Source organism: Nerophis ophidion, linkage group LG20 (genome assembly GCF_033978795.1).
Source record: "Nerophis ophidion isolate RoL-2023_Sa linkage group LG20, RoL_Noph_v1.0, whole genome shotgun sequence".
NCBI lineage: Eukaryota > Metazoa > Chordata > Actinopteri > Syngnathiformes > Syngnathidae > Nerophis > Nerophis ophidion.
This window is the reverse complement of record NC_084630.1, coordinates 18,608,396-18,636,368: the sequence shown is the minus strand read 5'-3', so window position 1 is coordinate 18,636,368 and position 27,973 is coordinate 18,608,396. Positions and strand designations below refer to the sequence as shown.

At 43.0% G+C, this 27,973-nt stretch overlaps 1 protein-coding gene across 1 annotated transcript in view; it reads right to left on the bottom strand.

Moving 5' to 3' along the window:
- Positions 1–27,973, bottom strand: part of LOC133538821 (FERM and PDZ domain-containing protein 1) — a 161,517-nt gene that overhangs the window by 19,924 nt on the left and 113,620 nt on the right. The window contains exons 8-13 of the mRNA XM_061880636.1: positions 19,800–19,895; positions 16,721–16,846; positions 11,596–11,715; positions 10,651–10,787; positions 6,543–6,762; positions 1,913–2,095 (exon numbers count right to left, since the gene is read on the bottom strand). Of these exons, the coding sequence (XP_061736620.1) occupies positions 1,913–2,095; positions 6,543–6,762; positions 10,651–10,787; positions 11,596–11,715; positions 16,721–16,846; positions 19,800–19,895 (882 nt within the window). The remainder of the gene's footprint in view (positions 1–1,912; positions 2,096–6,542; positions 6,763–10,650; positions 10,788–11,595; positions 11,716–16,720; positions 16,847–19,799; positions 19,896–27,973) is intronic.

Sequence of the window (27,973 nt, the reverse complement as noted above, 5' to 3'; positions counted from 1 at the left end):
GGTGTATAAAATAGTCAGGAAGTGTCATGAATACAAAGGATTATGGGTATTTGTTGTGTTGCGTTTATGTTGTGTTATTGTGAGGATGTTCTCCCGAAATGTGTTTGTCGTTCTTAATAGGTGTGGCTTAACAGCGTGGCGCATATTACTAAGAATGTTAAAATTGTTTATATCACAACCATAAGTGTACTCTGTGTCACCCAGTATGCCTTGCAGTCGTGTGCGTGTTGCCGCGGAAGCCACACACAACATGTTGCTGAACTGACAAGCAGATCATACATGTTGTAGTAGGCGACATAGCCTTTGGCTTCATAGCACGCCCTAATACTTATTATCTGGGTGAATACCGGCAGTTATTCAGGAGAATAATAGCGTCTCTTATTGTCTCCTTCGCCTTATGACACGGGTCTTAAAAGGCTCTTTGAATGGCAAAGGATACCGATCACAGAACCATGCATATCAAATATTTCCGGATGGTTCAACCGCCACCCGCCCGAATCTAATTAAAATCAATTTTTTCGTCATGTCACCCTCCCGACCCGCGGTTTATCCGCGGATGAGACCGCAAACCGCGCATCTCTAATACACACACACCCCTGTTACCACCAACCCCCCACACCCTCACCCTTCCTACTTGCGTCAATTGAAGTGTTGCATATTGTAGCCCTGCAAGGTGTTCTGGTTATTGGTTTTCTCGTGTTTAAGTTGTGTTAGGGTGCGGAAATTCTCCCAAAAAGGGTTTGTCATTCTTGTTTGGTGTGGGTTCACAGTGTGGCGCATATTTGTAACAGTGTTAAAAGTTTTTTTTACGGCCATCCTCAGACTGATGTGTATGGCTGTTGACCAAGTATGTCTTGCAGCCACGTACGTTGTTTTACACACGTCTCACACAACATTGGTTGTGTAATATAAAAGTGTGCGCGATGACATGTAGTGGAGCAGTAGTCTTCTTTTAGGGGTGCGCAGACCCCTGGAGGTACTTGAAGGTATGCCAAGGGACAAGTGAGATTTATTAAAAACATTCTAAAAAACAGGAGCAATTCATAAATCCTTTATATATATTTGTATTGAATAATACTTTAATGAAGTATGAATGTGAATTCATAAACTGTGGACAAATAATACAACAATCCAACATTCAGTTTACAGCTAGACTTTTTGAGGACATGTTACATAAATATTGATGTTAAAGATTTCTTTTTTTGTTTAGAATGAAGTTGATGAATCCAGATGGATCTCTATTACAATCCCCAAAGAGGGCACTTTAAGTTGATGATTACTACTATGTGTAGAAATCTTTATTTATAATTGAATCACTTGTTTATTTAACAATTTTTTTTGTTATTTTTATATCCTTTTTTCCAAATAGTTCGAGAAAGACCATTACAAATGAGCAATACTTTGCACTGTTATACAATTTAATAAATCAGAAACTGATGACATAGTGCTGTATTTTACTTCTTTATCTCTTTTTTCCACCAAAAATGCTTTGCTCTGATTAGGGGGTACTTGAGTTAAAAAATTGTTCACAGGGGGTACATCACTGAAAAAAGGTTGAGAACCACTGTTGTAGGCAGTGCAGTCATGGCAGCCCTTAATAATGTCGGCTGGGTGAAAATTTGGTAAAATTCGGGAGAATGGTTGCACCGGTAGATTGTCGGGAGGTGCACTGAAATTCAGGAGTCTCCCGGAAAAATGGTGAGGGTTGGCAAGTATGTTGCTAGGGTGGGAAAGCCATTCATAGAAGGTGAATTCATTAAAAAAGTGCATGTTCGATTTTTTAAGAAATCTTTTCTTGCAACCCAGCCTCACCCAGTTTCTGCATCCAGTGGCCCCCCAGGTAAATTGAGTTTGAGACCCCTGTATTAAGACTTGTGAGTGAAACTGGGTGTTTGAAAGCTCCTGGTCTTACCTTAATGTCCTGCAGGTATATTTTAACCAAGCTGACCTTGTCAGATTCATGAACGAGCTCCAGGCGTGTAATGCTGTTAAACTCTGTGAGAGTGGACAGGATGCTCAGTTTGTGGTTGATCACCTGGCTCACGCCATAGCGGGCGCCCACCAGCAAGGTTACTGTCGACTCTCGGTCCTGCAACTGAAGACCAAGTTGATGTGTAGTTAGGAGTATTAATACATGTGATTAACAACAGCATTTTGGTGTGGTGGCCCCTGATACTCTACTCCAGTGATTCTTAAACTTGTTGGAGTTACCGAACCCCACCAGTTTCAAATGCGCATTCACCGAACCTTTCTTGAGTTAAACATAAAAATGTTTTTCAAATTCAAGACAAAGCTATAGGTTTTTTTTTCTGGTGCACAAAATGAACCGTGCATGAACATCACCTTGTTCAAAGAACAAAACCAACACAGTGCATGAACTCACAACAAATGACACACCTGCAAATCAGATGGAAAATTAGAGGGAACATTGTTTGGGGGTGTCCATAATACGCCGATAGGGAGAAGTTTTTATTTACACGATGAGTCGGGTGTATCTCGACCTCCGCGGCAGAGGCTCCGCCGAACCCCTGAGGCCGACTCACCGAACCCCTAGGGTTCGATCGAACCCTGGTTAAGAACCACTGCTCTACTCAAAATGCTTTGGAAGACATGGTGTTAAATATGTTACCCTTCTTCAAAGTTGTACAATCCTTTGATAGATGGGCAATGACTGACCTGCAAGAAGTGAATAAGTTCCACTGTGCCTCTACAAAGATGTAATGTCCTAACTATGTCTACTTGTACCGTATTTAGTGATCTCAGGGCATTCAATTGATCGCAACTCGGCTGTTTGGTTTGTCATGGAAGATGTTTCGTCTTTCATCCGTTTGTGCTCAGAGACTTAGATTGGTCAGATTTGGTCTATCGGCCGTTGCCAAGGTTCTTTTTATGGTTTGTAAAATGTTCGTATGGTATTGAGCCTTACTATCGTTCAGATTTGCTTTTAAAAACCCTGTGAACCTTCCCGGGCCCTCAGATTGTCAGGTTCAAACACTGATGACATCTATTAAACAGACGAGAAGCAAGGGATCATGCAGAGCCAGAGTTCAATTTGGCTCAATTGAGGAGACACGAGTTTTGGGCTCTATTCACTAAACTCACCGAACCCTGGTTAAGAATCACTGCTCTACTCAAAATTCTTTGGAAGGCATGGTGTTAAATATGTTACCCTTCCTCAAAGTTATACAATCCTTTGATAAATGGGCAATGACTGACCTGCAAGAAGTGAATAAGTTCCACTGTGCCCCCACAAAGATGTAATGTCCTAACTATGTCTACCTGTACCGTATTTAGTGACCTCAGGGCATTCAATCGATCGCAACTCGGCTGTTTGGTTTGTCGTGGAAGACCTTACATCTCTCATCCGTTTGTGCTCAGAGACTTAGATTAGTCAGATCTGGTCTAGCGGCTGGTGCCAAGGTTCTTTTTATGGTTTGTAAAATGTTCGTATGGTATTGAGCCTTCCTATCTTTCAGATTTGCTTTTAAAAACCCTGTGAACCTTCCCGGCCCCTCAGATTGTCAGGTTCAAACACTGATGAGATCTATTAAACAGACGAGAAGCACAGGATCATGCAGAGCCAGAGTTCAATTTGGCTCAATTGAGGAGAAACGAGTTTTGGGCTGTACTCTAGTTACAAATCCAAACTACGTTCTAAAAGTCCTCAATTTATTTGGAAGGTCCCGGGTTAAATCACCAAAGCTGTCGCTGAGGGAAGGGAATAATCTCGTCAGCTCTAGTTAGACAAGATATATGATTATACAAGAAATGCAAATGTGTTGACACTGGTGATATCGCCTTGTCTCTGCTCTGTCTGCATCACGGCGGTGTTCAGCCTTGGCAGTCAGCAGGCCGTTTCTGGACACAGACACCGATACCAGTCTGGCTTGCAATCTTTTGCATTGCCAGCTTTGCACGGACAAAGAAAAATACTACTTCAGCACAATTGACAATAATTATACCAATGGCCCTTAAGCATAAGAGTTGTTTGATAATATATACATAATTATTCTATCACAGATCCTCAGGCACTAATCTCCTAATTATTCCATAAATCAGGACACAAACTCATGGGATGGCATCTTTCCACCCGTCTATAGAACAGCTTGCCGGAGGACCTACCTTTTTTGATTTGACTTTTACCTGATAATTATTTTACCTAGCCGCAAACAATGACGCCAGACCGAGCGTGGCGAGCAACGAGAATATATAGCTCTCTGATTAGTGCTCGGCAGCAGGTGAACGTGCCGAACACTAATCAGAGGCAGGTGAAACCAATTAGTACCCATTTTAACCAAAACAAACCCAGATGTGCACAAACCAGGAACTAAGGGAGTCCTAAACAGACAGAACATAATTAAACAATCATGACAGCCTTTTAAACTTTAATAGTATCCATTATTGCAACAAATATTACAATATAGAATCATACTTTACAAACATTTTTTGTCTAAATAAAAATACTTAACTTTACAGCAAACCACCCATGAAATTAATGAAATGACGTTGATGGTGTTCTTTAAAGCATATTACTGTAAATTGCATTACAATTCTGTTGACTGCGCTGTCATATTTTTACTGTAAAATATGGTTTTTAACAGTGCATTGCTGTAAATGTAAAAACGATACATTTGTTTTTACGGTAGAAAAACCGGCAGCTGAGTTGCCAGAATAACAAAAGTACTGTTTTTCCATTAACAATGTAATGGTAGATAGTAAATGGGTTATACTTGTGTAGCGGTTTTGTACCTTCAAGGTACTCAAAGCGCTTTGACACTATTTCCACATTCACCCATTTCAATATAAAGTTGTAAATAACAATGTCAATTTAATAGTAAAATTCTGACAACAAAGTTGCCAGCTTTTTCAGTAAAACCCCCAAAAAACAGTGGATACTGTTTTTCCATTTACTATAAAATGTTGTAAACAAATTTAATACAAACCCATTTCCATATGAGTTGGGAAATTGTGTTAGATGTAAATATAAACGCAATACAATGATTTATATATTCAGTTGAATATGCTACAAACACAACATATTTGTGGTTAAAACTGATAAACATTTTTTTTTTTTTTGCAAATAATCATTAACTTTAGAATTTGATGCCAGCAACATGTGACAAAGAAGTTGGGAATGGTGGCAATAAATACTGATAAAGTTAAGAAATGCTCATCAAACCCTTATTTGGAACATCCCACAGGTGTGCAGGCTAATTGGGAAGAGGTGGGTGCCATGAATGGGTATAAAAGCAGCTTCCCAAAAAATGCTCAGTCTTTCACAAGAAAGGATGGGGTGAGGTACACCCCTTTGTCCACAACTGCGTGAGCAAACACTCAAACATTTTATAAACAATGTTTCTCAAAGTGCAATTGCAAGACATTTAGGGATTTGAACATCTCCGGTCCATAATATCATCAAAAGGTTCAGCGAATCTGGATAAGTCACTCCACGTAAGCGGCATGGCCGGAAACCAACCTTGAATGACCGTGACCTTCGATCCCTCAGACGGCACTGTATCAAAAACCGACATCAATCTCCAAAGGATATCACCACATGGGCTCAGGAACACTTCAGAAAACCTCCTGCACTAAATACAGTTTGTCGATACATCTGTAAGTGCAAGTTAAAGCTCTACTATGCAAAGCGAAAACCATTTATCAACAACATCCAGAAACGGGCCGAGATCATCTAAGATGGACTGCTGCAAAGTGGAAAAGTGTTCTGTGTTCTGTGGTCTGAGGAGTCCACATTTCAAATTGTTTTAGGAAATATTCGACATCGTGTCATCCGGACCAAAGGGGAAGCGAACCATCCAGACTGTTATCCACGCAAAGTTCAAAAGCCAGCATCTGTGATGGTATGGTGGTGCATTAGTGCCCAAGGCATGGGTAACTTACACATGTATGAAGGCACCATTAATGCTGAAAGGTACATACAGGTTTTGAAATAACATATGCTGCCATCTAAGCACCGTCTTTCTAATGGACGCCCCTGCTTATTCCAGCAAGCCACATTCAGCACGTGTTACAACAGTGTGGCTTCGTAAAAAAAGAGTGCAGGTACTTTCCTGGCCCGCCTGCAGTCCAGACCTGTCTCCCATGGAAAATGTGTGGCGTATTATGAAGCGTAAACTACAAGAGCGGAGACCCCGGACTGTTGAACGACTGAAGCTCTACATAAAACAAGAATGGGAAAGAATTCCACTTTCAAAGCTTCAACAGTTAGTTTCCTCAGTTCCAAAATGTTTATTGAGTGTTGTTAAAAGAAAAGGTGATGTAACACAGTGGTGAACATGCCCTTTCCCAACTACTTTGGCACATGTTGCAGCCATGAAATTCTAAGTTGATTATTATTGGCAGAAAAAAATAAAGTGTATGAGTTTGAACATCAAATATGTTGTCTTTGTAGTGCATTCAACTGAATATGGGTTGAAAAGGATTTGCAAATCATTGTATTCCGTTTATATTTACATCTGACACAATTTCCCAACTCATATGGAAACGGAGTTTGTATAAAGTACATGAAAATACAAAATTCTTACCATCATAGTTGTGCTAAAAGATTTCCCACCAAAAGACTTGAGCTCACTTAGTTCTTCCAAGTAGTTGATGCGTGCCTGCTGGACCGTCAGGCCCTTCTGTTTGAGATCACTTTCTGATTGGCAACTTTTCAACTGGAAGTTGATGGCCTTTTTCAAGTCCTTTTCCCGCATGTTTCTCAGCAATGTGGAGGAAACAAAGGTTTCGATGCCCCATGTCTTACTGGAGAAAGCAGAGAAAGGTGGTCAGTAATATTCCACATATATTGAAGGAAGTTGATGATCCGGTTTGTGTCTTTACTATGTAGCCAAATGGAACGCGCGTACCGGAACATTGGACGCACCGGATTATAAGACGCACTGTCAATGAACGGTTGTTTTTTTATATATAAAGCGCACCGGATTATAAGGCTGTGGTGGACGTGGCCTGCGGACCTGCAGCAAAGCGGGGTGTGGCTAAACTGGCTTCGAGATTAGCGACAGGTGCGTAGATGACACAGCTGAGAGTGTTTGTCTAATCACCTGTCGCTCTGTTAAAGGCAGCCGTCGGGAAGCAGAGGAGTGGTTGTTGATGTCGGTTAGCGAAGCACGAGCGGAGCGACAGCAGGACAGACCACTCTTTGGGCCACCAGTCAGTTTTCAGGGTAAACATTAATATTTATTTTACAATAAACGCCACCTCGTGCAAAGTCTTTAAGTGCTTTCCAGCAATTGTCTTTCCTCGATCGAGCACATGAATGGTTTCCCTAAGAGTGGTCTGTCTTGCTATCGCTCCCCTCGTGCGTCGCCAACCGCCATCAACAACCACTCCTCTCCTTCCCGACTGCTGCCTTTAACAGAGCGACAGGTGATTAGACAAACACTCTCAGCTGTGTCATCCACGCACCTGTCGCTAATCTCAAAGCCAGTTCTGCCACACCCCGCTTCGCTGCAGGTCCGCAGGCCACGCCAACTACAAAGGCGCATTAAAGGGTTCAAATTATTATTATTTTTTTTTGTAAATGTAAAACACTTTTTTGTGGTCTACATAACATGTGATGGCGGTTCTTTGGTCAAAATGTTGCATAGATGACGTTTTACAGATCATCTTCAAGCCGCTTTCTGACAGTCGCTCCCGGATTGACAGAGTACAAGAACTATCTTTGACTTGTTTTAAATGCCGAGAAAACAAAGTGTATGTTCTTTACCACATCAACAACTGTAAGATCAGCACTGTTTGAGAACATTTTAACAAGAAACAAGAAACACATTGTGTTAGTATCTTCTTTTAAATATTTAGGATTGTTAATTGATGACCACTTGAGTTTGAAATAGCACATTCAGTATGTTGTGAACACTTTTACTGGGATTTTACTATAGAAACAAGTCCATCCATCCATCCATCATCTTCTGCTTATCCGAGGTCGGGTCGCGGGGGCAGCAGCCTAAGCAGGGGAGCCCAGACTTCCCTCTCCCCAGCCACTTTGTCCAGCTCTTCCCGGGGGATCCCGAGGCGTTCCTAGGCCAGCCGGGAGACATAGTCTTCCCCAACGTGTCCTGGATCTTCCCCGTGGCCTCCTACCGGTTGGACGTGCCCTAAACACCTCCCTAGGGAGGCGTTCGGGTGGCCTCCTGACCAGATGCCCGAGCCACCTCATCTGGCTCCTCTCGATGTGGAGGAGCAGCGGCTTTACTTTGAGTTCCTCCCAGATGGCAGAGCTTCTCACCCTATCTCTAAGGGAGAGACCCACCACCCAGCGGAGGAAACTCATTTCGGCCGCTTGAACCCGTGATCTTGTCCTTTCGGTCATGACCCAAAGCTCATGTCCATAGGTGAGGATGGGAACGTAGATCGACCGGTAAATTGAGAGCTTTGCCTTCCGGCTCAGCTCCTTCTTCACCACAACGGATCGATACAACGTCCGTATTACTGAAGACGCCGCACCGATCCGCCTGTCCATCTCACAAGTCTTGCTTTTCTTTTACTGTGAAACAGAAAATGGTGTACACAACCTTTTTACCAATTATTGACAATGGAGATGTGTTGTACATGAATGCTACTGCTGGTTGTCTCCACAAGCTGGATGGTGTGTACCACGGGGCACTGAGATTGATCACCAACTTACTCACCATTGTGTCTTATACTCAATGGTTAACTAAACATCTGTATGTGCTCGACATCTCAATCATTGGTATGTGTTCATCTACAAAACCATTCTGGGTATCACTCCATCTTATCTATCTTGTCTTTTAACAAAAGAAACAAGGAAGTCACAATCTGCGTTCAATGAATGTTCTGCAGTTTGTCGTCCTCAAAGTAAGAGCTGAACCGGGGCAGAAGGCATTTAGGTTTTCAGCTCTGAAGGCTTGGAATAACCTATGATCCAATCTTCAACTTCAAACCCTTGTTACATAGAGTTCAAAGCTTCTGTGAAAGAATTTCAGTGTACCTAATTGTCTGTATGCACGTGTTATGTTAGCAAGTCTTAATGTTGTAAATTTGATGTTTTATGTGTTGTTTACTGTTATAATGTAAACAAGGTCTCCCTTGGAAAAGAGATCATTGATCTCAATGGGATTTTACCTGGTTAAATAAAGGCTAAATAAAAATAAAAAATGCGCCGTTTTGGGGGCCGTCTTATTTACGTGGCTCACCTTCGACATCATCTTCTAACCTTCTAAGCGGTGTAGCGTGCAAGGACGGGAGTGGATGAAGTGTCAAAAGATGGCGCTAACTGTTTGTGGAGAGGCGGCACCGGCAGTTCGACAGCGAGGAAGGGCACACGGTAGCCCTCTGCAAGACGGCGGCGAAGAGGCGTGGCTGGCAGTCCGACCGCGAGGCAGGGCACACCGTAGCCCAACAGAGTTAGCGGCGAGGAGGTGTGGCCGGCAGTTCGACAGTGAGGCAGGGCACGCCGGGGGCCGGCCCAAGATGGCGGCGAGGAGGCGTGGACGCGCCGGAATCAACCCCTCAAATATTATCAGGTGCAGGGGTTGCCCAGCTGGGCACAATTTAAATCTCCTCTCGCACTGTATAAAAGGGCAGCGGCCGTAAATGCCGGGGGGAGAGACGGAGAGAGAAGGAGCCAGAAGGAAGCGGATGCTGAACGAGAGCGACAGAGAACCACAGGAAGACGAAGACGCACGCGACTGGAAAGGTGGAGCGGCAGAGGAAGCAGGACACGGCAAGGCTGAAAAGCAACCCTTAGAGACTTTTTATTATTGAAAAATAACACAAGGTCTAACCTGCGCCACAAAGTCCTCCCTTGGTGGTCCTGAGAACCCGCACGACAGCAAGAGACTGTCACACTGTTTAATTGACATTCAGACTTGACTTCAATCAATAACAGAGCAGCATCACTTCATTCGAAAACAACAAGGCCGGAAATGTGTCCCGTGAAAAAACATCCGACCGGAGCTCGCTAATAACTAAAGTTACTTGGGTGAATAATGTAAACTCACTACACCGGTATGTTTTAGCGCTTTCATGGGGAGGTTATTGACGGATATAAGTATGAACTTTACACTAATTTATATTAGAAATGGCAACAGCGGAGGATGAATGTTCCATAACAAGAAGATAAATGGAGTCAACACGGACTACAAAGGCGGACACGCGCAATTTTTCAGGATTTATGCAGATCCCAAATACAGATCGGCAGGTATCAGAAGGTAAAAACTTTATAATATTGCGAAACAAAACACCAGATAATATGTCTTCCCTTATACACACACCATAATAATACTCCTATGTTTTAGCAGAGTACAATCCATCAAGTGGTGCGGCTTCATAGCTTACCAAAGTCGTACTAAAACATTTCTATAGATTTTTAAACACAGTGTGTAATGTTCTATATTTTCAATGAAACATATACAATATTGGTGTTGTTTACTTAAGCCATACCGCCGTCATATTGAAGTCTACGCATATCTCTTATGTTTGACTCCCATCTACTGGTCAAACTTTTCATTACACCATGTACCAAATAAATAGTTTCAAGGTCTGTAAGCACAACCATAATTATTCCGTACATTAGGCGCACTGCCGAGTCAATTTAAAGTGCACCTTATAGTCCCAAAAATAGGGTAGACTTGCGGAGCACAGAAGAAGACAATGTAGGTGTGTCTTTACGTGACTGTCTTCAAGTTGGTCTTTGGTGGCAGTCCACAGCTCACCAACCTCTCCTGGATGTGCATTGCAGCAAGTCGCAGAGCGGTGTTGCACCTCATTTCCACTGCAAAGCGCTCTTGCAGAACATCATTCACTCCCTGACACAAACATAACTCCAGCAGTCAGTGTCATAATTCCCAGGTTTGCTTTCATTTCAAATTGCAACCTCAAGAAAGCTATCACGGCTATGGCATGTACTTGTGCTCTTATAAATGTAGTTTTAGGATAGTTCTATTGATTTTTCAATCAGTAAATGGCTGAGCACTGCTGTTCACTCAGGTCTGGTATTGTAATTGTTTTCATTTCAACATTACACCAAGGGTTGGTTTTAAAATACATACAGTCGTGGTCAAAAGTTTACTTTCACTTGTAAAGAACATAATGTCATGGCTGTTTTGATTTTCCAATCATTTCTACAAGCCTTATTTTTTTGTGATAGAGTGACTGACAAACATACTTTTAGGTCACAAAAAACAGAGACCACATAACTTTCCTCCAGCAAGTCTCATCCTTGTCCATGTGATGTCAGATGAAACAAAAATTAAGCTGTTTGGTCACAATACCCAGCGGTATGTTTGGAGGAGAAAAGGTGAGGCCTTTAATCCCATGAACACCATGCCTACCGTCAAGCATGGTGGTGGTAGTATTATGCTCTGGGCCTGTTTTGCTGCCAATGGAACTGGTTTAGTGTGGCCTTGTATTGTATTGTACTGTATTTATATATATTATATGACAATGTATATTTCAACTGTGGGTCCCTGTCAGGACCTTTTTGCAGAACGGACTCTAATATTAACAAATGAAACAATAATGTAACACAAAATTATGTCTGTCTGTCTGTAAATAAACAAATGAATAGGGAGGGGAAAATAATAGCAATGCGATAGTCAGCATTACCCTATTTACCTGCAGGTAAAGGTACTCAAAGGCAGTGGGATCTCCCTGTAGGAGAGTCTCAGGTTTTTTAGGGATGAAACAAACTCGAAACAGACATCTGAAGTCATGGGCATCTTTCTTCTGAACTACCTGGGACACACACACACACACACACACACACACACACACACACACACACACACACACACACACACACACACACACACACACACATACACACACTGGTTATCATTTGGAGTAGGGACCAAGTTTTTGATCATGACTTGTGGGGACCACCCTTTCTACAGGTTGTGGAGGCAGAAAACAATGAAATAAAATGGCCACTGTCCAGTAAGCTCATGGGTGTCAAACTCTGGCCCATGGGCCAAATTTGGCTCGCCGTGTAATTTCAAATTAACTATAGAAATGGCCCGCCGGTCTTATATCACCGTTTTCCCGGGAGTCTCTTGAATTTCAGTGCCCCTCCCGAAAATCTCCCGGTGCAACCATTCTCCCGAATTCCACCCGGACAACAATATTGGGGGTGTGCCTTAAAGGCAATGTCTTTAGCGTCCTCTGCAACCTGTCGTCAAGTCTGTTTTCCCTCCTCACAAACAGCGTGCCGACCCAGTCACGTAATATGTATGTGGCTTCTACACACATGTATGTAAATGCAAGGCATACTTGATCAACAGCATACAGGTCACAATGAGGGTGGCCATTTAAACAACTTTAACGCTGTTACAAATATGCGCCACACTGTGAACCCACACCAAACAAAAATAACAAACATTTTGGGAGAACATCCGCACCGTAACACAATATAAACACAACAGAACAAATACCCAGGACCCCTTGCAGCACTAACTCTTCCGGACCGCTACAATATACACCCCCCCAACCCCCGCTACCAACAAACCCCGCCCGCTCACCTGAGCCCCCACATTAACTGAGCAGTAAAAAGGCCTGAATGGTTGATTTATTCATTGTTATTTTATTTTCAAATGTATTAGCCTGTTGAAAAAGTTTTTGTCGATATTTACCTCATGAGGCTGCAAATACAAAACAGGCATTCATTTTTTATTTAAATTTGATTTGATATGCCATTGATATTTTTTAATTATTATTGTTATTATTATTTGAAACTCAATTTTGCATGTGCCTATACAGTTATATAAGCCTTGCCTGTTCAATATTCAATGAAAAACTTGTTTGGGTCCCTATTAAAAGGTTAATTTGTTTAACCTCGGCCTGCGGCTTTGTTCAGTTTTAAATTTTGGCCCACTCTGTATTTGAGTTTGACACCCCTGAGTTAGCTCATACACGTCTTTAAATCTCTGGATTGATGAAGTAATGTGCTGATCATACTTACTGGGGACCCTGGGGAAAAAGAGTTAACATGGTTCATGGGGACCAAATTTAAATAATTTTGCATATTTCACACACATTTGTATGTGTATGTATGGTTAACCCTAACCCTTTAGGGGACCTGTTTTTTTGTCCCCATACCGTCAGAGGTTCCCTAAGGGTGACTGTGTAAACAGAGCGATGTCCCCATTAAGTAAGAATTAACGGAACACGCGCACACGCACGCACGCACGCACGCACGCACGCACACACACACACACACACACACACACACACACACACACACACACACACACACGCACACACACGCACACACACACACTCATTTGGAGTAGGGACCAAGTTTTTGATCATGACTTGTGGGGACCACCCTTTCTACAGGTTGTGGAGGCATAAAACAATGAAGTAAAATGGTCACTGTCCAGTTAGCTCATACATGTCTTTAAATCTCTGGATTGATGAAGTAATGTGCTGATCATACTTACTGGGGACCCTGGGGAAAAAGAGTTAACATGGTTCATGGGGACCAAATTTAAATACTTTTGCATATTTCACACAAATTTGTATGTGTATGTATGGTTAGCCCTAACCCTAACCCTTTAGGGAACCTGTTTTTTGTCCCCATACTGTCAGAAGTTTCCTAAGGGTGTGTAAACAGAGCAATGTCCCCATTAAGTAAGAATTGCCAGAACAAACACACACACACACACACACACACACACACACACACACACACACACACACACACACACACACACACACACACACTAAGAAACAGGTACTGTATACAGCAGAGGTGTCAAACCTAAGAACAGGTTTTATCCAGCCCGCGTGATGAGTTTGCCAAGTATTAAAATGAGCTGCATTTTTTTTTTTAAACAAAAGAAACTGCTGTTCTAAATGTGTCCACTGGATGTCACAATAGCAATTCTGTTAGGACATGCAAGAGGTATACAGTCAAGCGTGGCTCCTCTACCTCCACCCAAATGAAACTTAAAACCTGCCGTTTTAGGTCGCTAAGTTATTTGGCACCCTTACTCCTCCATAATGTCTCTGTCAAAAACGAGAAAACTTAACCATTTTTAATAGTTTTTACCTCCGTTTCTTACGGTTTGTTGAGTTAGCACTGGATTGATACGTGGACATGACAAAGGAGGTAATTGATACCTCGAAGAGTTTACATGTTGGGTTTTTTGTTCAATCCTAGAAGGACTGTGACTGATAGTTTAATCTTGGCTTTGAGACAAAGTCTAGGCTCATTGTGTTTTGATGCACAGATGTGCGTTAGCTGTCTAAAGTTGGGACCGAGGGTGGACCACTCATCTGTGCACAGCTGGGGACGTCTCTGCGATGCTGACTTGTCTCCGCTCAAGATGATCTCCTGCTGGCCCCACTTTGGACTAGACTCTCAAACTATTATGTTAGATCCACTATGGACTGGACTCTTACAATATTGTGTTAGATCCACTATAGACTGGACTCTCTCACTATTATGTTAGATCAACTATTGACTGGACTCTCAAAATATTATGTTAGATCCACTAAGAACTGGACTCTCACAATATTAAGTTAGATCCACTACGGACTGGAGTCTCATGTTATTGTGTAAGATCCACAATGGACTGGACTCTCACACTATTATGTTAGATCCACTATGGACTGGACTCTCACACTATTATGTTAGATCCACTATGGACTGGAGTCTCACACTATCATGTCAGATCCACTATGGACTGGACTCTCACACTATAATGTTAGATCCACTATGGACTGGACTCTCACACTATAATGTTAGATCCACTATGGACTGGAGTCTCACAACATTAAGTTAGATCCACTATGGACTGGAGTCTCACACTATTATGTTGGATCCACAATGGACTGGACTCTCACACTATCATGTCAGATCCACAATGGACTGGACTCTCACAATATTATGTTAGATCCACTATGGACTGGAGTCTCACAATATTGTTAGATCCACTATGGACTGGACTCTCACACTATTATGTTAGATCCACTATGGACTGGACTCTCACACTATTATGTTAGATCCACTATGGACTAGACTTTCACACGATTGTGTTAGATCCACTATGGACTGGACTCTCACACTATTATGTTAGATCCACTATGGACTGGACTCTCACACTACTATGTTAGATCCACTATGGACTGGACTCTCACAATATTAAGTTAGATCCACAATGGACTGGACTCTCACACTATTATGTTAGATCCACTATGGACTGGACTTTCTTCACACTATTATGTTAGATCCACTATTGACTGGACTCACAAAATATTATGTTAGATCCACTATGGACTGGACTCTCGAAATATAAAGTTAGATCCACTATGGACTGGACTCACACTATTATGTTAGATACAATATGGACTGGACTCTCACACTATTATGTTAGATCCACTATGGACTGGACTCTCACACTATTATGTTAGATCCACTATTGACTGGACTCTCAAAATATTATGTTAGATCCACTATGGACTGGACTCACACTATTATGTTAGATCCACTATGGACTGGACTCTCACACTATTATGTTAGATCCACTATGGACTGGACTCTCATACTATTATGTTAGATCCACTATGGACTGGACTCTCACAATATTATGTTAGATCCACTATGGACTGGACTCACACTATTATGTTAGATCCACTATGGACTGGACTCTCACACTATTATGTTAGATCCACTATGGACTGGACTCTCATACTATTATGTTAGATCCACTATGGACTGGACTCTCACAATATTATGTTAGATCCACTATGGACGGGACTCTCACACTATTATGTTAGATCCACTATGGACTGGACTCTCACACTATTGTGTTAGATCTCTATGGAGTGGACTCTCACAATATTATGCTAGATCCACTATGGACTGGACTCTCACAATATTATGCTAGATCCACTATGGACTGGACTCACAATATTATGCTAGATCCAATATAGACTGGACTCTCACAATATTATGCTAGATGCACTATGGACTGGACTCTCACAATATTATGTTAGATCCACTATGGACTGGACTCTCACACTATTATGTTAGATCCACTAAGGACTGGACTCTCACACTATTGTGTTAGATCTCTATGGACTGGACTCTCACAATATTATGCTAGATCCACCATGGACTGGACTCTCACAATATTATGCTAGATCCACTATGGACTGGACTCTCACAATATTATGCTAGATCCACTATGGACTGGACTCTCACAATATTATGCTAGATCCACTATGGACTGGACTCTCACAATATTATGCTAGATCCACTCAACCTCCATTGCATCGGTCGCCCAGGGGGGCGGGGTCCCCACATCTGCTGTCCGCTCCAATGTTTCTAGTTTTCTTCCCATTGGGTTGAGTTTTTTCTTGCCCTGATGTGGGATCTAAGGATGTCGTTGTGGTTTCTGCAGCCCTTTGAGACACGTTATTTAGGGCTGTATAGGTAAACATTGATTGATTGATTGATTGTTTTTGAAACTGTACCAATAGCCTCAGAATCTTCAACAAACTTGAAGTGTTTTGTCCAGAGGATTAGTTGTGATTTGTCCATTTTCACAATGTGCTAGTTCTATTTTCGTCCAAAGTAAAACAAAGAAAACAACCTGGAGTTGTATTTAGTTTTAAGTTATCATGCCGTGATTTTACCATCCTGCCCACTTGGGAATAGTCCTCTATGCTGCCTCTGTGCTAAAATAAGATTGACAACCCTGGTATACAGTCCTAAGAGTATTTAATGTTTGTGTACCTGTTGGATCTTCTCCTCGTCATGTAGCAGCAGCAGTTTAGTCACACTGTATTGTTGTTCCAGCACCAGGGAGAAATGTTCAATTTTCCTTAAAGAAAGCTTTTCCTTTAGTGTCATCACGATGTCCTGAAAGAAATAAGTTGGAGATACAAAATTTAATGAGAAACTTAGGATGGTCGAGAATATATAAAGCCCAGACCTTCCTCTCCCCAGCTCTTCCCGGGGGATCCCGAGGCGTTCCCAGGTCTGCCAGGAGACATAGTCTTCCCAACGTGTCCTGGGTCTTCCCCGGGAATGTGAACCCCTCATTCTTTGGAGGGGATTAGAGGAGAGTCTTGTATATCCCTATTTTTGGTTGTAGGATAGTTAATTAAAAATTATTTTAAAAAATCTATAATCTCACTGGGACCACTATGCATAATATGTATACACATTTTGATCGGAACATACATTTATCTTCTTCCACTTATCCGAGGTCAGGTGGTGGGGGCAGCAGCATAAGTAAAGAAGCCCAGACTTACTTTTCCCCAGCTGCTTCGACCAGCTTTTCCCGAGGGGTCAGCTGGGAGACATGGTCTCGCTACAGTGTCCTGGGTCTTCTTTGTGGTCTCCTACCGGTTGGACGTGCCCTAAACATCTTCCTAGGGAGACGTTCGGGTGGCATCCTGACCAGATGCCCGAACCAAATCATCTGGCTCCTCTCCATGTGGAGGAGCAGCGGGTTTACTTTGAGTTCCTCACCCTATCTCTAAGGAAGAGACCCGCCACCCGGCGGAGGAAACTCATTTTGGCCGCTTGTACCCGTGATCTTGTCCTTTCGGTCACAACCCAAAGCTCATGTCCATAGGTTAGGATGGGAACGTAGATCGACCGGTAAATTGAGAGCTTTGCCTTCCGGCTCAGCTCCTTTGTCACCACAACGGATCGAGCAGCATCCGCATTACTGAAGACGCCGCATCGATCCGCCTGTCGATTTCACGATCCACTCTTTCCTCACTCGTGAAGAAGACTCCGAGGTACTTCAACTCCTCCACTTGGGGCAAGATCTCCTCCCCAACCCGGAGATGGCACTCCACCCTTTTCCGGGCCAGAACCATGGACTCGGACTTGGGTGTGCTGATTTTCATCCCAGTCGCTTCACACTCCAGTGAGAGCTGAAGATTCTGGCTAGATGAACTCATCAGGACCACATCTGCAAAAAGCAGAGACCTAATCCTGCAGCCACCAAACCAGATACCCTCAACGCCCTGACTGCGCCTAGAAATTCTGTCCATAAAAGTTATGAACAGAATCAGTGACAAAGGGCAGCCTTGGCGGAGTCCAATCCTCACTGGAAAAGTGTCCGACTTACTGATCGTACAGGGAGCGAACCGCCATTAATAAGACAGTCAGATACCCCATACTCTCTGAGCACTCCCACAGGACTTCCCGAGGGACACGGTCAAATGCCTTCTCCAAGTCCACAAAGTACATGTAGACTGGTTGGGCAAACTCCCATGCACCCTCAAGGACCCTGCCAAGAGTATAGAGCTGGTCTACAGTTCCACAACCAAGACGAAAACCACACTGTTCCTCCTGAATCCAAGGTTCGACTATCCGGCGTAGCCTCCTCTCCAGTGCACCTGGAGAGCGCAGGCGAGTGCGAGACAGACGACGCCGGCGAAAAACCATTCGTCGATACTACTATGATTATATCGATTTGTCTTTGTTCTCGTATTTTAGGCTTCATAATGCGCCACACATTTTCAATGGGAGACAGGTTTGGACTACAGGTAGGCCAGTCTAGTACCCGCACTCTTTTACGAGGAAGCCACACTGGTGTAACACCTGCAGAATGATGCTTGGCATTGTCTTGCTGAAATAAGCAGGAGCGGTAATGAAAAAGACGTTGCTTGGATGGCAACATATATTGCTCCAAAACCTGTATGTACCTTTCAGCATTAATGGTGCCTTCAGAGATGTGTAAGTTACCCATGCCTTCGGCACTAATACGCCCCCATACCATCACAGATGCTGGCTTTTGAACTTTGCACCTGTATGAACCGGATGGATCTTTTCCTCTTTTTTCCGGAAGACACCACTTCCATCGTTTCCGAAAACAATTTGAAATGTGGACTCGTCATACCACAGAACACTTTTCCACTTTGCATCAGTTCATCTTAGATGAGCTCGGGTCCATCGCAGCCGGCGGCGTTTCTGGGTGTTGTTGATAAATGGCTTTGGCTTTGCATAGTAGAGTTTTAACATGCACTTACAGATGTAGCGACCAACTGTGACAGTGGTTTTCCTGAGCTCATGTGGTGATATCCTTTACACACTGATGTCGCTTTTTGATGCAGTACCGCCTGAGGGATCCGAGGTCACGGGCACTCAATGTTACGTGCAGTGATTTCTCCAAATTCTCTGAACCTTTTGATGATATTGCCGACCTTTGGTGGTGAAATCCCTAAATTCTTTTCTAGCGTTTTCTGTGCACTTCCCTTTATCTAAATGTGTTTTCTGCCATAAAGCGCTATGCCTGTTGTCTCTGCATCCTGTGGTCCAACCGACAGAACTTAACAATTTGTAAAGGGAGTCTATAGAAGTGTGTTCTACAGTAGTAATTGTCAAGTCATTGTTTTTTGGGATGGATGAATGGATGGAGCGGTATAGCTCGGTTGGTAGAGTGGCCGTGCCAGCAACCTAATGGTTGCAGGTTCGATTCTCGCTTCCGCCATCCTAGTCACTGCTGTCACCTAGTCACACTTTACCCACCTGCTCCCAGTGCCACCCACACTGGTTTTAATGCATCTTAGATATTGGGTTTCACTATGTAAAGTGCTTTGAGTCACTAAAGAAAAGCGCTATATAAATATAATTCAATTCAATTCAATTATTTTTTAACCGCTTATCTCGTGGGTGACCGGACTGAACACAAAGCAGAATCTTATCAATCACCGTCAACTACTATGCACAAATACTGTAAACAGACAACCATTCACAACATGTTCACCTATCATGCATGTTTTTGGACAATAGATGAAACCTGGACTACCCAAAGTCGACACACCTATGCACAGTACCTTCAAAGGGACTTTACCTTGACTGTTGTGACGGGTTCAAATTTGAAGGCCTTGGTCTGCCCGTTCTCCAGATAAACCTTCAGAACATTGGGCAGGAATAGCAGCGAGTTGCCCTGAAAGCCAAACAAGTCGGGGGTCAAAGACTGAGATGGGAATATGAGCATCCTAAAACCTGCTGTAAAATGGAGATTGTTTACGACAATGAGAGGGACTCTTAAACCGGCGTATGAAGGTGTTAGCGGAAAAACAGCTGGGACATCATTCTCCGTATTTTTCGGTTTATAAGTCGCTCCGGAGTATACGTCGCACCGGCCGAAAATGCATGATAAAGAAGGAAAAAACATATACACGTCGCACTGAAGTATAAGTCGCATTTTTGGGGGAAATTTATTTGATAAAACCCAACACCAAGAATATACATTTGAAAGGCAATTTAAAATAAATAAAGAATAGTGCACAACAGGCTGAATAAGTGTACGTTATATGAGGCATAAGTAACCAACTGAGAAGGTGGCTGCTATGTTAACCTAACATATTATGGTAAGAGTCATTCAAATAACTATAACATGTAAAACATGCTATACCTTTACCAAACAATCTCTCACTCCTAATTGAAATCTTCTTCCTCGATGTCGCTTCTAAACAACTCTGCCAACTCAAAAGGTATGCACCGCATCCTCTTGTCGTTTTCTGCTGCATATTTCACTACGTCTAGCTTGTAGTGAAAGGACTTCTGGATCTGCCTCCCGGGAGCCTTTTGGCCAAGGAGACCAGCTGATGGGTGTCTGCCACACCGGAGTCGGTTTGGAGGGACTGGAGGAGATGCGGATGAGGGGACAGGGCTGCGGAGCAAGCACTGAGCGCCGGGACGGAGAGGCTTCGCGGTGTCTTGGCTGGGTGAGCAGGTGTCGGACACCTCAGTCACCTTGAACGTATCCTCGCTCATCCATGCGGACTGGACACTGGCCGAGAGTTGGTTGGCTGCCGAGAGTGGAGTCGGCTCTCTTGGTTGCTTTGTTGGGTCAGTCACCTTGAACGTATCCTCGCTCATCCATGCGGACTGGACACTGGCCGAGAGTTGGTTGGCGGCCGAGAGTGGAGTCGGCTCTCTTGGTTGCTTTGTTGGGTCTGCTCCTGTCTCTGGCCATGCTCCCTCCACCCCAGCGGACGACGGCGTGGAACACCGCAGAGGCCACCACAATGGATATGTTTCTTTTACTTTTTATTCATAGCTGTATGTGGAAGTGTCTGGTTGTATCTGCTGCTTTAATGTCTTTAATGTCCTTTGTGTTCTTTGATGTTTCCCTCTTACACACATGTAAGAGAGATGTGTACTATGGCTATGAGTTTTTTTTTTCCCCCTTGGCCTCAGTCTGCACCCCCTCTCCAGAGCCCAGGCTAAGACTGATTTTTTAAATTTTAATTACATCTTCTATTCCCCCATCCCCCCGTTTACCTGTATCTCATCTTTTTTGTAAGGGGCGCTGGAAGTTGGCAGAGCCGTCAGCGATCCATGTTCTGTCTCCCTGTAATGTTTGTCTGATCTTCAATGGGATTGTGCGGAAAATTGTAATTTTCCTGAAGGAACTCTCCTGACGGAATAAATAAAGTACTATCTAATCTAATCTAATCTTGTAATCTGCAGTACATGATTTCCTTTTCGGTGCCATTTTTGTTCAGCCCTTCTCAGTTTTTATAAATTAACGCTGACGATGAAATGATGTATTTTAATAGCTACGGCAGTAGCATTTAGCAGTTAGCATCCCATGACTTCTGCCATGACCCTCCATCGCCAAATTCTTATTGGTTGACGTGTGTGTGACGATTGCTGACATTGTCTTCGTCTCTTCCGCAAATGAGATGAATAATATTATTTTATATTTTACGGTAATGTGTTAATAATTTCACACATAGGTAGGTAGGTAGGTCTTTATTGTCATTGCAACAATTACAAAGAAACTTTGTTTTCAGCACAAACCTGTTCGAGATCAGACAAACAAAGTGTACAGGGTTACAGAACAAGAACGCTGATGGATCGCCATAAGGCGCCCCGTAAAAGATGGGAAAAAGGTAAACGCTGGGGAAAGATTAGTAAAAAAATACAATCGAGACTGGGCTCCTAAGGGGGCCCAGTTCGGAGTGAGAAAAAACCTCCATAACAAAGCACATATACATTTTACAATGTACATCTCGAGATATCTAGCGACAGAGGGAAGGTAGTTCAAGATCATGGTGGTAGGTCGCAGCTCTCAGGCGCTGACCATCCATTCATCACCCCTACGGGATTTGCGTCGAGGGTGTTGGATTGGGGGACAGGAGGGTGTATGTGTGGCATATATTTTTTTGGCGGATGTGTGTGTGTGTGCCCATAGTGTGTCTCTGTTCCGCGGCCTTGATGTATTTGCCGTCGCTATTCCAAAGTTCACAACAACAGGTGTGTGTCCTTGAGAGACAAAAAAAGGGAGTTTGTTGTGTCTTCGCTTGCAGTAATCTTCGGGAGAGTCTCGAAGCCAGGCAAACAATCCAAGTTAAAAAGATTTGTATGCGAGTGAAAATAAAATTTGCTTTTCACTAGTCAGGCAAACTATGAAAAAAACTGCGATTTATAATCCGCAAAATACGGCATATCAGTGGTCCACAACCACCGGTACGTGATGCAATTTCTAAAGGGGCGCAGAGAATAATAACCAATAAGCTTGTTTATAGATGTATAAAACATTTCCTTATACGGAGTTGCCATTTTGTTGTATTTGTTAGAACTCTGTGACCTGATACAATGCACATTATTGCAAAATAAAATATAGATGTGACAGATTGTGGCCGAAGGCTGTTTTCCATTTGCCTCTCCATCCATTCATCCATCCATCTTCGTCCGCTTATCCGGGGTCGGGTTGCGGGGGCAGCAGCCTAAGCAGGGAATACTCACACTTTCCTCTCCCCAGCCACTTTGTCCAGCTCTTCCCGAGGCGTACCCAGGCCAGCCGGGAGACATAGTCTTTCCAACGTGTCCTGGGTCTTCCCCGTGGCCTCCTACTGGTCGGACGTGCCCTAAACATCTCCCTAGAGAGGGGTTCGGGTGGCATCCTGACCAGATTCCTGAACCACCTAATCTGGCTCCTCTCCATGTGGAAGAAAAGCGGATTTATTTTGAGCTCTTCCTGGATGACGGAGCTTCTCACCCTATCTCTAAGGGAGAGCCCCGCTACCCGGCGGAGGAAACTCATTTCGGCTGCTTCTACATGTCCTTTCGGTCATAACCCGAGGTTCATGACCATAGGTGAGGATGGGAACATACAGTAGATCGACCGGTAAATTGAGAGCTTTGCCTTCCGGCTCAGCGCCTTCTTCACCACAACGGATCGATACAGCGTCCGCATTACCGAAAACGCCGCCTGTCGATCTCACGATTCACTCTTCCTTCACTCCTGAATAAGACTCAGATGTTCTTGAACCCCTCCACTTGAGACAGGGTCTCCTCCCCAACCCAAAAATGGCACCCCACCCTTTTCCGGGCACCCATCTGCATCTCATTGCAAAGAAACAAGTTCAGATCCCCCACTAATTAAGTGTTATATTGAGTAGTATTTTTCATTCACTTATTTTTGCTGTATTTATCTGGCACACGTGGAAAATAATGCCTACTTAAAACCGGTCTGCTGTGCAAAAAAAGGTTGGGGACCACTGACTTATACTATTTGATATATTATTTATATCTGCTTAGTTTTTACATTCCCCTTGTTAGAATTTGTCATTTGTTTTGTTGTTTAAACAAGTATTTAGGTCAGCCCCAGGCAATTATTTTGACTCAGAGGCAAAATTTAGAGAAAAATGTGTCTCTGGGGGCCTGGTATTTCTATTTTTAGGAACACTAATACAACACCTCACAATAACGTCTGATTGAACGCTAAAAACGTTATGACAGACCGCCTTGAAATAAGAGAATGGAATTTTAAATTGTTCTATGAACGATAAAACACTGAATATTGACGAATCGATCGACATATTTTACAATCAAGCGAAACGCAATAACACACACCTATAATCTGATACATCTGTTAAAACACTAAACTTTAGAAATTTGTTGTAAAAATCTGCCCCTGACCCCTGCTTTTTAGGCCGGCCGCTCAGAAAACACTCTGTGGAAACGCTCCCCGCCCACACTGCTCGGTGCCTCGTCTGAGCTGCTCTGACTTAGATTACCATCGTAAGGTTCAAACACTGATGACATCTATTAAACAAGACAAGAAGCAAGGAATCAAAGAGAGACAGAATGAAATTTGGCTCAGTGAGGAGAGCGGGTACACCGCGCTCTGACAAAAAGATTGTACGCCTCGGGGCAGTATAGCTCGGTTGGTAAAGCGGCCATGCCAGCAACTTGACGGTTCAGGGGTCGATCCCCACTTCTGTCTACCTAGTCACTGCCGTTGTGTCTTTGGGCAAGACACTTCACCCACCTGCTCCCAGTGCCACCCACACTGGTTTAAAAATGTAACTTAGATATTGGGTGTCACTTTGTAAAGTGCTTTGAGTCACTACAGAAAAGCGCTGTATAAATATAATTCCCTTCACTTCACTCCTCTTTTATTTGGACTTTCCCTGATTACATGGGAACAGCTGTTTCCAAGGGAAGGGGTCATAAACAGCCGTCACCTTTGATTAAAACCAGTTCAAAGAAAAGGTCCATAAAACAGTTCAAAGAAGAGGTGCCTGGAAGGGAGTCGGGCCCTGCTTCCTCTCTGCTTTGTAGATCTCGGCTCAAGACAAAATCTTACAAAAAAAAACAGAACACCATGTTGCTTCCTATCCTACACAGTGGAGTTTTGCAAGCCTCTTTCTTGGTTGGATCAAAGACAGCTTTTGTCTTCTCACCGGGAACTCATGGCAACACAAAGTTTTGTTTTACCATGAATTGATTAACCCGGACCCCGACCTAAACAAGTTGAAAAACTTCTCCGGGTGTTACCATTTAGTGGTCAATTGTACGGAATATGTACTGTACTGTGCAATCTACAAATACAAGTTTCAATCAATCAATCAATGTGATAACTTAGATTCAATTATTCCGACACTAATTAGATGAACATAGTAACTAATATATCATGCAAAAGCGCAGAGTCCAACCATTGAAATACTTTGTAAAGTTCAAGACTTACGGTCATTAGAAAACATCACTGCACATCAACATAGTGGCTACAGATTCCATCTTAAATGGAAACATTATCACAACTTCAAAAGGGTTAAAAACAATAAAAATCAGTTCCCCAGTGGCTTGTGTTTTTTGAATTTTTTTTCAAAATTTTACCGGTCTCCGAATATCCCTAAAAAAAGCTTTAAAGTGCTTGATTTTCGCAATTTGCAATGCAACTATCCATTTCCCTGTGACGTCATACAGTGCTGCCAATGTAAACAAACAATGGCGAATAGCACAGCAAAATATAGCGACATTAGCTCGGATTCAGACTCGGATTTCAGCGGCTTAAGCGATTCAACAGATTACGCATGTATTGCAACAGATGGTTGGAGTATGAAAGTATTGAAGAAAAAACTGAAGCTATTGAGCGAATAGCTATTGACGCTATTCATAGCCATAGCATGGCCGAATAGCTGCGTTAGCATCGCCGGTAAAATGTGCGGACCAAACGATCAGGACTTTCGCATCTTGTGACACTGGAGCAACTTAAATCCGTCGATTGGTAAGAGTTTTTTTCGCATTAAATGTGGGTGGAAGGAAACGTAATATAGTTGCAAATGCATCAGCAGGTTAGCCATACATCTCTGTGCCATGTCTGCTTTAGCACCGCCGGTAAATAGCATGTTAGCATCGATTAGCATAGCATGTTAGCATCGATTAGCTGGCAGTCAACATCAACAAAACTCACCTTTGTGATTTCTGTGACTTCATCGTTACAAATGCATCTGCAGGTTATCCATACATCTCTGTGCCATGTCTGTTTTAGCACCGCCGGTAAATAGCATGTTATTGTCGATTAGCGTAGCATGTTAGCATCGATTAGCTGGCAGTCACGCCGCGACCAAATATGTCTGATTAGCACATAAGTCAACATCAACAAAACTCACCTTTGTGATTTCGTTGACTTTATCATAGCAAATGCATCTGCAGGTTATCCATACATCTCTGTGCCATGTCCGTCTTAGCATCGCCGGTCAAATATGGAGACACTCTGGCACATTCAATGGGGGTCTGGCGGCAGACACTTTCGCATCTTCGGGCCGGTGGTGCAACTTGAATCCTTCCCTGTTAGTGTTGTTACACCCTCCGACAACACACCGACGAGGCGTGATGTCTCCAAGGTTCCAAAAAATAGTCGAAAAAACGGAAAATAACAGAGCTGAGACCCAATGTTTACAATGGGTTGAAAATGAAAATGGCGGCTGTATTACCTCGGCGACGTCACATTCTGACGTGATCGCTAAAAGAGCGATAAACAGAAAGGCGTTTAATTCGTCAAAATTCACCCATTTAGACTTCGGAAATCGGTCCAAAAAATATATGGTCTTTTTTCTGCACCATCAAGGTATATATTGACGCTTACATAGGTCTGGTGATAATGTTCCCCTTTAAAGAGCTAAAAAAAATTTGGGGGAATGTCTGGCGGGCCAGATTGAAAAGCTTACTGGGCCGCATGTGGCCCCTGGGCCTTAAAGTCGTGAGTTCAAACCCCGACCGAGTCATACCAAAGACTATAAAAACGGGACCCATTACCTCCCTGCTTGGCACTCAGCATCAAGGGTTGGAATTGGGGGTTAAATCACCAAAAATGACTCCCGGGCGCGGCCACCGCTGCTGCTCACTGCTCCCCTCACCTCCCAGGGCGTGATCAAGGTTGATGGGTCAAATGCAGATAATAATTTCGCCACACCTAGTGTGTGTACTTTAACTTTAATTTTAATTTGCCCAGGTCTGATTTAGGTGTATGTTGTCTACCCTAAATTGAACATGCCAACCGTTTCATCTCTCAAAATGTCTCTTCCTAACATGGATCTTCTAATCCTGTAATTAGAGTCATTAAAGGGAAATGAGACAGATATTGACCAGCAATTTCTCTGGGATTGGTAATGGGCACTCCAGCCTCTGTGGGTTTTTTACCCATCCAGCTAATTTCACATCCACTAACAGATTGGAAGCAGCCAGAGTCAAGCATGTATGAAAAAGAAAGCATCAGCCTTCATATAAGTGCATAGTGTATAGGTAGTAAGTACCGTGGTGTACATTATGAGAACACAAGCCATTATCGGGCAGAAAGGAGTCAAGGCTTGTTCAAAACGTTTTACAAAACCCAAATCCGGTGACGTTGGGACGTTGTGTAAATGGTAAATAAAAACAGAATACAATGATTTGCAAATCCTTTGTAACCAATATTCAATTGAATCGACTGAAGATACTGTTGTGATCCACTGCCTGTGATCTCCACAGTTTGTTGTTTTGTTTCCTTGTTTTGTATCACTCTCCGTCATTTGACTGCTTAGTACAGGGGTCGGGAACCTTTTTGGCTGAGAGCCGTATAATATTTTTAACACTGAATACAACTGTCAGGTTCAAACACTGATGATATTTAAAAAACAGACAAGAAGCAAGGAATTAAACAGAGACAGGATTCAATTTAGCTCAATGAGGAGAAATGCGTAGACCTGTACCCAGTGTCGTCCCACGCTCTGACAAGAGAATTCGATGCCTCCTCTTTTATTTGGACTTTCTCTGATTACAACAACTAAAAGCATGCATTTTTAAGTAAGACCAACATTTTTAGAGTATAATAATCTCTTATTCTTTTTAATAACTCTGTTATTCTGAAGCTAACCAATAATAAATAAAAATACTTTTCACCATTAATGTTATTTCTTGAACAGGTGCGGTGGAAATGGATTAAAACGCATGAGAATATTTTATATTTTGAACGTAATTTTTGACACTGTGATTTCCAGCGGGATTATTAACTAATTATAGTGTTAAGCAACGTCAGCTACGATTTATCTGAGAGTCAGATTCGGTCATCAAAAGAGCCACAGGTTCCCTACCCCTGGCTTGGTTCCTGTTTAGTCTGTTTCCATGGTTTCTTATTAGTTTCACCTGCTACTCTCGGATCCCGCACACCTGTTACAATTGATTACTGCCATATATAAGCCTGCCCCTTTTCGTTATTCATTCTGGGATTCTAATTTGCCTATGTAA